This window comes from Stegastes partitus, unplaced genomic scaffold (assembly GCF_000690725.1).
Source record: "Stegastes partitus isolate 25-593 unplaced genomic scaffold, Stegastes_partitus-1.0.2 Scaffold1435, whole genome shotgun sequence".
Lineage (NCBI taxonomy): Eukaryota > Metazoa > Chordata > Actinopteri > Pomacentridae > Stegastes > Stegastes partitus.
The window spans coordinates 73,032-81,987 of NW_007579166.1; the positions used below are offsets into that span (position 1 = coordinate 73,032).

Sequence of the window (8,956 nt, forward strand, 5' to 3'; positions counted from 1 at the left end):
CTTCACCAGTTGACATGTTTGGGAATAAGAAGAGCATTTGTTTCTTGTGCCTTTTTTTAAAATCACATTTCTAAGGGTTAAAAAGGTGGCGAGGGAAAGACACTCCCCCTTCATGCTTCCACAGTGGGCAGCTACAGATGCTCCAGAAACCCTGTGTTATGGTGGCCCACTGGGCTTTTCACAGGAAGGTAACGGTGTTCAGCAGCAGGCTGCTCTGTGGAGCTGTCAGGTATAATCTCATGTGATGTTCCTTGTTTCTTTGCAGCACAACATCATGGTGCAGAGGAGAAGAGACGGTGTGAGGCCGGACATGCCCACTGCTGAGGAGAGGCTGCAGATGCTCAACGCTATCGGAGGAAAACCGTACTGAGAGCGAGCTCGGTCACATGGACACTGTGCAGACGAGCGGGCCCAGGAGGTGTCCTCACGGCCGGCATGTTGTGGTGATGCTGGTGCACTGCAGCGGGCGTACGCTGGGCTCTGGAGAACCACATGTTTAAACTCAGGTTGTGTGGAAGTGACTGTAAGTGATGACTGGAGAATAAAGTGGAGACCTGGAGGGAAGTCACAGAGACAGCATGTCAGGTTATTTATTTTGGTTCAGTAACACTGAGTGACTGAATTAAAAGAGAAAATAAATGGAGTTGTTTATGTTCTAAAGAGAATACAGCCTGCTGCAGTGTTTTGTTTTGTTTTGGTGTTACAGAACCAAAACCAGTTCTACTGACGGTACAGCTACAGGTGTTTGCTTAAACCCAGAAGTTCAACTCATTCACAACGTAAATCGCTCCAGTGTGGAGAACCGCTTCATCTGTGATGTCTGGATCGAGCCAGAAACTGTGTTTCAACCATCTACAAGGTGAAGATGGATGTCTGCTTTGGTCTGGACACAACTAGTGCAACTTTTTGAAGTGTTGATAAGTCAGTGGAAATTTAAATTTGATAAACTACACGAATTTTCATCAACATGTAACTCAGCAGACACACAGCAGAGGCCATGTTTTAGATCCTGTAATCACCACAGTGGGCCTGTGTGCTCAGAGCGGTGATGGATGAAGGTTTATCTCATCATTTATGTCTTTTTTTTAAACTGTTGATGGGTTTTATTCAGCAAAACCTGCCTAATAAACCTCCAAAACTGTCTGGAAGCGCTATATTACTATTAAAATGACTGCAAATGTTTATCAGTATTTTATGATATATTGTTAATTATTAGATTTTCTGTGAACAGCCAAACATTCACAAAAAACAATTGAACAGACCAGAAATGCTCGCTTTTCAAAACTGATGACAGAGAATCGAAATAACCCAAAACTTTTGTTTACAACAGATGATCGTTTAATCAACTCAAGCAGCACCTGTAGATGTCTTGCAGTCCACTTCAGCAGTAAGATGGAGACTATTAGATCTACTGAAGCTTGTGGATTTGAACTCTCTGGAGGAGTTTATGCTGGTTGATGCTCCATGAAATCCTCTCCCTGCCTTGGCGATCCGTTTTTACTGATGATCTAAACATCATAAATGATTCTCTCCAGGTGTGTCTCTCTGCTTTTAAGACTGGATTGTTTTACTGTGAAGCCCTTTGGTTTGTGTTTCTGTTGCTACAGAAATCAAGTCTGATTGATTCATTGATTTGATTTAGTCGTATAGGAACATAACTTTTGGAGCACAGACCTGTTTGGTCAAATTAAAAAAAATGAAAGCTTAAATCTGTTCAATTAAATCAAGACTATCCGTCATCGCTTCTCCAGCAGCTTCATGACCCAGAGCACACAGGTAAGGTGTCTCTGCTGGAAGTCCCGCCTCCAACCTGAATATCGCTCTCTGATTGGCTCTGCCGGATATTCGCTAACATCTGATTGGTCATCCCTGCTGTCACTCCATTATGCTTTTAACAGTTACGTTCAGCCTGTTGGACAGGACCGAAGGCAGTGCAGTGAATATTCTGATTATAATCAGTGCTGTCAACTACATTTATATTTGTGTGTGTGTGTGTGTGTGCGTGCGTGTGTTTGGTAATTAGGATTTAAAAGATGTCAAAGAAAACTGGACATAAGAAACTTCTGTAAGTTACTTCAAGGGTTTATAACCGCAGAGGCGCAACAATACTGATGTTGAATAAAACTAAATGTTTAACGCCACGTTTTAAAGTTATTATTTTTATGTGTTTGTGTGGAAGAGAGCGACTTTTTAAAACAAAATAAATTTGTGGAGATAAATTACAGTAAAACCTCAGATTCTAGATGCTCATGTGATTTTATATATCCATATTTTGGGGGGATAAATTACACGTAACAATTAAATGTTTTTGTTTTTTTAGCTCAGGCAATAACTGTCCCATCAAACTCTGTGATCCAGACCATCAAAGACAAAGAAAGTGGAAAGTGATTTTTATTGCTTCTAGGATGATAGCCTACATTAATTAGATTTATTCCACTACTGTACTTCAGCAAAGTTTCATGAAGGCACTTAATCCAAACTATTCGTGAACCATAATTCTTCTTCACTGTGTAGCTCCAGTGATCAGATTTTGGCTCCAACATGCATGTCCTGTACGAGACACTGGTGTCAAACTGAATCCAGCATCATCCACCTTCACCGACGAGGAGCTGCTGCTGCCATCGGGACGTCTGCTTCCTGTCAATCAAGCTCGCTGAGCCAATGAGCGTCCAGCTCCACGATGACGTAATGCTCATACAGGACGCGCACAGGTAGGCTGCATCTCCACATGTCCTCCAGCTAATGTGTGGATCAATGTAAACTAATGTTAATATCACACAAACACCGATAACTCTAAATAAGCAGAAGTGGGCATCACCAGAGACACCTCCGTGAAAAATGTAGTAAACATGAAGTTATTTTATTGTATTTTTTATCCAGGTAACTTAGTTAGTTAGCTAAACAGTCTCTTTATAAAATGCTAGTTAGCTGCTACAGTCCATCCAGTTTACCTTTTTTTTCTCTCTGTCTGAAGCAGCTCATTTTCAGAGACTTGTAAACCAGCGTTATCAGCCTTTTAACACTTAAAGTTTAGGTGTTTAAAAGTCATTTGACACTAAATGCTTCACAGGCATCATGTTAAAGTGAACTGTCCAAATACTTCCAGTCTGGACTCTAACTGGCCCTGTTAGTCCACAGCAGTGTTCTGTGAGCTCACCTCTACCTTCATACAGTCCAACAGAGTTATACTGACGCTTTTATTTAGGCTGAACTGGTAATAATAAAGACTTGAGACTTATTCTGTTCCACCTCAGCTACATGCTGTCTGTAGAGGGTAGTTTTATATCAGGTCATTACTTGGGGGCATCAACAGATGAGATTGTTTTATTCTTCAGTCCAAGAAACCAACAGCGCCTTTAGTTTCAGTGTCTGGTTCTTGCTGTTTATTATATATATATTGGTAAATGCTATCAACTCAGACAAAGCTTCATTTGTGATCCAACAATAAAACTCAGAATGTGAAAGGAGTTGATATGTGAGCTAACGCCTGTCAGTAATCAGACTTCTTACAATATAATATAAAATAAGATGAGCCTTTATTAATCCTAATTACATCATTCCAGCAAGAAAAGAGGACGGTCAGAAACATTTAAGAGATGTCAGTAGAAAAATAAGAATAAATGTCTTTGGCTGTAGAAATAACAACACGGCACATATCAACAGCATCTCACAGATTCCTTCATGAGCACAAATACAGAAATATTCATGTTGTTGCACAGATCTGTCCGTAAATGGAGAATAAAGCCGTTACACACGTTCAGCGTGTTTCCCCAGAGCTTCAGATGTTCTTCATTGTGGTTGAATTGATATGAACTGTAACCCAGTGAGGAGTAAGCGGTGTATAGATAATGGATGGATGGATGTGAACTGTACTTGAGTGGAACAGGAACCTTTTCACTTGTAGGTCACACTTTGACAGAATGTGTTTGGTCCACAGACCTTTGCTGCCTCCGTCGGCCTCCTCATGGATGCGTACGCTGATCTCTGCTGTTCGTTTGGGTAAACTACACATTTCCTTCAATTCCCCCTGTGAACATGTGCACAAAAACACAAAGTCCTTTTTGAAATTGCAGCTTTCAGTGACGCCTGCAGATCACAAAGGAACCCGCCTCACTCATCCTGCCTGTGATCCCGTTTTACATCGAGACACTGCATATTCCATACATCATCCATACATCACACTAAACCTTTTAATGTTCAGTCAACCTGCACCTTAAATTACACCTCATACAGGTGTCGTAACTCTCTTCCTGCTACGTTCATGTACAGTCACTTTGTACCTCTGAACCATTTTAGCACCTCATGTGCATGATTTGTTGTTAATACGATATTTTACTTTATTCTTATCTCACCATGTTCCATTTTATTTACCCTATTTTAACTACCACATGGCTGCCTTTACTATTACCATTACATGCCCTAAGTTACCCCCAGGGGCACTAGTTTACATAGATACCCTTCATATGTGTAACTCCTCCTCTTTCTGCAGACTTCCTGTGTGGATGGCATCACTCCTCCACGCCGCCAAACGCCTCAGGAGCGACCACGCTCGTCGGAAGAAAGTCTACCGTCTTTTACGGAGGAAACTGGTCTGTGCTCATGTAACCGAATGGTGTGACTCAATCTGAACCCTCGGCCGTGAATTCTGCCCTGAGTCTTGTGTATTCACACCCACCAGCAGCTATGAATTATCGTCTGGGCTCTTCCTCTTCATCCTCTTCTCGCTTTCGTTCCAGATGTTTCACAGAGCTGGTGTGGACGGCCAGAATGTGGGTCAGCTCACCTACGTTTTTCCTGAAGAGGTGAAGATGTTGGTGCGCTCTGCCTTCCCACAGAGCGTCTGTGACTACCCCAACCCCACCCACGACCAGGTGAGTAGGAGCCCCTCCTTCAGGTATGTACTTTATGTTTAAAGGCACCAACCTAATTTCACTAACTACACATCCTCAGTTCTGTTCCTCGACTCCTCTCCTCTTGTCTTGGTCCCTCCCAGCAGGGATTTGAGCAGAGGAGGCATCACCTGGTCTTTATTGTGTTATAACATACCTCTAACTACCTGCCTGCTTTATTATCTGTCGGATGAGCAGAACATGTTCATGATAGCTTTATAACCTCAGGAGTACATTTACTGATATTGTCTTTATCCAAGTCAGTGTGACCAGAACTTCCAGACGTCAGACATTTTTATTTTTTATTTAACACACGGACGGCGTGAAGTATGAAAGAGTTCTTTCATAGATTTATTACAGGTCTTTTTGAAATGTGACAAACTCTGCTGGGTCAAAATATTCAGTGCTTAACACGTTTATTGGACCACCACCCGATGTCAGGTTTATGCCACAGCACAGATAATTACCAACATCACTGTTCTGTCTCTGTGATGGTTAACGCACCAGCATGTAGAAGCTCTGTAACTGAAGGGACATTTTTAATGCTAAAATATAACAATAATTATTATTATTGGTGTATTGGTAGACACAAGAACCGGGATGTTTGGAGTCCATCCCAGCTGACTCAGGGTGAAGTCAGGGGACATGAGCTGTGTATGAATGTTTTTTTACTGTTTAATCGTTGCTACGGTGTGGTGAAGCGGTCTGTATCTGTGTCGTTCCAGGTGGTGTACATCACCGTAGAGGATCTGCACAAAGTGGAAATCAANCAGACGTCAGACATTTTTATTTTTTATTTAACACACGGACGGCGTGAAACATAAAAGAGTTCTTTCATAGATTTATTACAGGTCTTTTTGAAATGTGACAAACTCGGCTGGGTCAAAATATTCAGCGCTTAACACATTTATTGGACCACCACTCAGTGTCAGGTTTATGCCACAGCACAGATAATTACCAACATCATTGTTCTGTCTCTGTGATGGTTAACGCACCAGCATGGAGAAGCTCTGTAACTGAAGGGACATTTTTAATGCTAAAATATAATAATAATTATTGTTATTGGTATATTGGTAGACACAAGAAATAAAACTCACAGCTATGACATTTAATCCATCCATCCATCATCTCTACACCTTCATCCTCACTAGGGTGGTGGGGGGCTGACTCAGCTGACTCAGGGTGAAGGCAGGGGACATGAGCTGTGTATGAATGTTTTTTTTACTGTTTAATCGTTGCTACGGTGTGATGAAGCGTTCTGTATCTGTGTCGTTCCAGGTGGTGTACATCACCGTAGAGGATCTGCACAAAGTGGAAATCAACTAACGGCTGTTTCTCTCTGTTGCCTGATTTTACAGCCCACAGTTATTGACCGTTAATGAAAGATGAGTTCTGGGGATTGTTAGGTTGATTGGAAGCATGTGTAGCGTTAAAGATAAAAAAAAAAAAAAAAAAGCTGTAGATAGTTCTGCATGTGGTGAGTATAAACCAGATTTAGCACGGTCAGTAAAATAAACCAGTATGTGTTCAAACAGTGAAATGAAGGAGGTAAAAAAAATCCATTGTCTGTGACGGCTTGCAGGGAAGTGTGGGGAACCAGACATCAGCATACAGAGTATTATAATTATGACCAGTAATAAACCCTGATCCAGAGGGATGGAGAGTCACAGCTAAGAACAAGCATGTATAAACCATGGAGCCATGATCCAATTAGAAAAGTTGTCGTTATCAGCATAACAATGGCAGAGAAAACATGATTTATATTTACAGGAAAACATATTTTATCTGCTCACTCACCAGTTTGGTAAAAAGGCGCCTTGTCATCCTTTAAAATCCAAAGATATGTTTACTCCTTCAGTAGTTGTGTTGTTCTTGATAGGGATGATGAGAACATCACTATCACCAAATCTCGCTCTGATGACAATCATGTAACGCCTTTAATCTGCATTTAGAACTGATTTATGGTTGTTGAGTGTAAATGATGGATACCGTGTGGAGATTCTCAGTAATCCTCAGAGCTTCAGTAGTAACTAACTAGACTTCTCTTGATGGTGAAGAACCAACAGTTGATTTCTACTGAAGCTCCGAGGATGATCCGTCTCATACTTGAGGCATCGGTTGATGGACAACTCTGTAATGTTCAAGCTCCAGCAGCATCGTCCAACACATCCACCATCAGCCCTGTGGGAGTCTTTAACTCAGTGGGTGGACATGCATGATATTCATGTGTGACAAAGGGATGCTGTTCAACTGAGAGATGTTTCTGGAGTCGACTATTTGAAATCAATGAGGATAAAAAATAGAAGCACCTGTCAGCATTTGCAGCACATTTTAGCAGCACGACAACATGCAGTCGTCCCCAAACCCTTCCATGAAAGAAAAGACAAAACTCACAACAGTCCCTCAAATAACCAGAAACTGAAAAAAGTAATAATAAATAAAAAATTATAAAATTAGAATTTAGTGAAATGAGACGTTGCTTTTGAATTTTGGTTGAAAGTAATAATTTAAAAAATAAAACTGTCCCTGACTAATGAGAGGCCTTTGCTGATGAGCAGTGGTCCAGAACACCTGTCAACAGGTGCAGAAGTCTGACTGAGAGCTACAGGAAACACCTGATGGCAGTGATTGGCTCAGAGGATTGTTCAGCTAGATAGTAGTTCACAGGTCCCATCAGGCTGTTTGTTTTTTTTAATGTTTCTGTTGAACCACAATTCAAAAGCAACGTCATGATGTTCATTATATTTTTATTTATTATTTCTTTTGTCAGTTTCAGCTTATTTCAGTGACAGCTGGTTGTTTTCCTTCTTTAATGGGAGGGTACATGGTTTAAAAATGACCACTTCTCTTAAAGCAAACTGAGCCTTTGCTTCAGTTTTAGCTGAACTCAGTCAGCTGTTGTTCATGTGCTGTATTACATGGTTGTACCAGCAGGGGGCGCTGTAAGGCAGCATTGTGCAACAGGTAGCATGCTAGCCATGAATCAAAGCCCAGGCAGCCTGATTAACGTGGATCCAGAGGGGAGCTGTGGGATCTTAAACCGATCAGCCGCCGGTGGCTCCGCTGGAGGATCCCCGTCAGGTGTGTCGGATGGACCAGGTGGACCTCCAGGTACCAGCATGGGACGCACGTTTTAGGTTCCGGTTAGTGCTCCAGCAGAGGTCCCAGGAACTTCCAGGCGAGCTGTGAACTTTCCCGGAGTCCAACAGCAGAGCAGCAGGGAACCGATGGACAGGCCGGGCAGCAGCGGCTCAGGCGGCGGCGGAGAGGAGCCGAGCGGCGGGGCAGGAGGCTCCGAGCTGCTCCGGTGTCTGTCCGGTCTGGCTGAGCGGTACCGGACCGCCAAGTTCAGCCTGGCAGCTCACCTGCTCTGCTGGGCTCTGCTCAGGTGGTACCAGGTGAGTCTGTCCTCACAGTTTAAGTAGTTAGGTGAAGAAAAACGGATCAGAACCAGAACCAGCTCCAATGACGAAGTACGGACAAAACATACAGGAGTCTGGTGTCGTCCAGGAATGAGCAGGATTAACAGGAATAGGAAAATACAGAGTAAAGTTAAATAACAATAGAAAGAAAGTATATAAATATATACAAGGATGTACACATCACAGTTTATCTGCATTTGTCATCTTAATGATTTATTGTAAACATGCTTTATGAGGTACTGATGCCTTCATGGTCCACCAGGTCTGAGTCAGGTGACCTGTTACTGTAATAATCTTCTGTGTGGGTGTTAAGCTGTTTTGTTGGAATGAATGGAGCAGTCACCATCTCCATGTGAGCTCTGGACAGTCCTCACATGTGTTCACAGCCTCCCATCAAAGAAGGAAACCAACAGCCAGCTGTCACTGAAATAAGATGAAGCTGACAAAAGTAAAAATAAATAAAAAAATAATGAACATCATGACGTTGCTTTTGAATTGTGGTTCAACAGAAATATTTTTTAAAACCAGCATGCTGGGACCCGTTAACTACTATCTAGTTGAACAACCCTCTGAGCCAATCACTGCCATCAGGTGTTTCCTGTAACTCTCAGTCAGACTTCTCACCTGTTGACAGGTATTCTGGAC

At 42.2% G+C, this 8,956-nt stretch overlaps 2 protein-coding genes across 3 annotated transcripts in view; both read left to right on the forward strand.

Annotated features, from left to right (window-relative positions):
- Positions 1-1,182, forward strand: part of chchd7 (coiled-coil-helix-coiled-coil-helix domain containing 7) — a 6,123-nt gene extending 4,941 nt beyond the window's left edge. For both annotated transcript variants that reach the window (XM_008299582.1, XM_008299583.1), the window contains exon 4: positions 266-1,182. In XM_008299582.1, coding sequence (XP_008297804.1) covers positions 266-370 — 105 coding nt within the window. In that variant the 3' untranslated portion in view covers positions 371-1,182. The remainder of the gene's footprint in view (positions 1-265) is intronic.
- A 7,041-nt stretch (positions 1,183-8,223) lies between these two features.
- arhgef4 (Rho guanine nucleotide exchange factor (GEF) 4) overlaps positions 8,224-8,956 on the forward strand; it is an 89,148-nt gene continuing 88,415 nt past the window's right edge. Inside the window, exon 1 of the mRNA XM_008299585.1 lies at positions 8,224-8,287. The gene's annotated coding sequence lies outside the window, so the exon portion shown is untranslated. The remainder of the gene's footprint in view (positions 8,288-8,956) is intronic.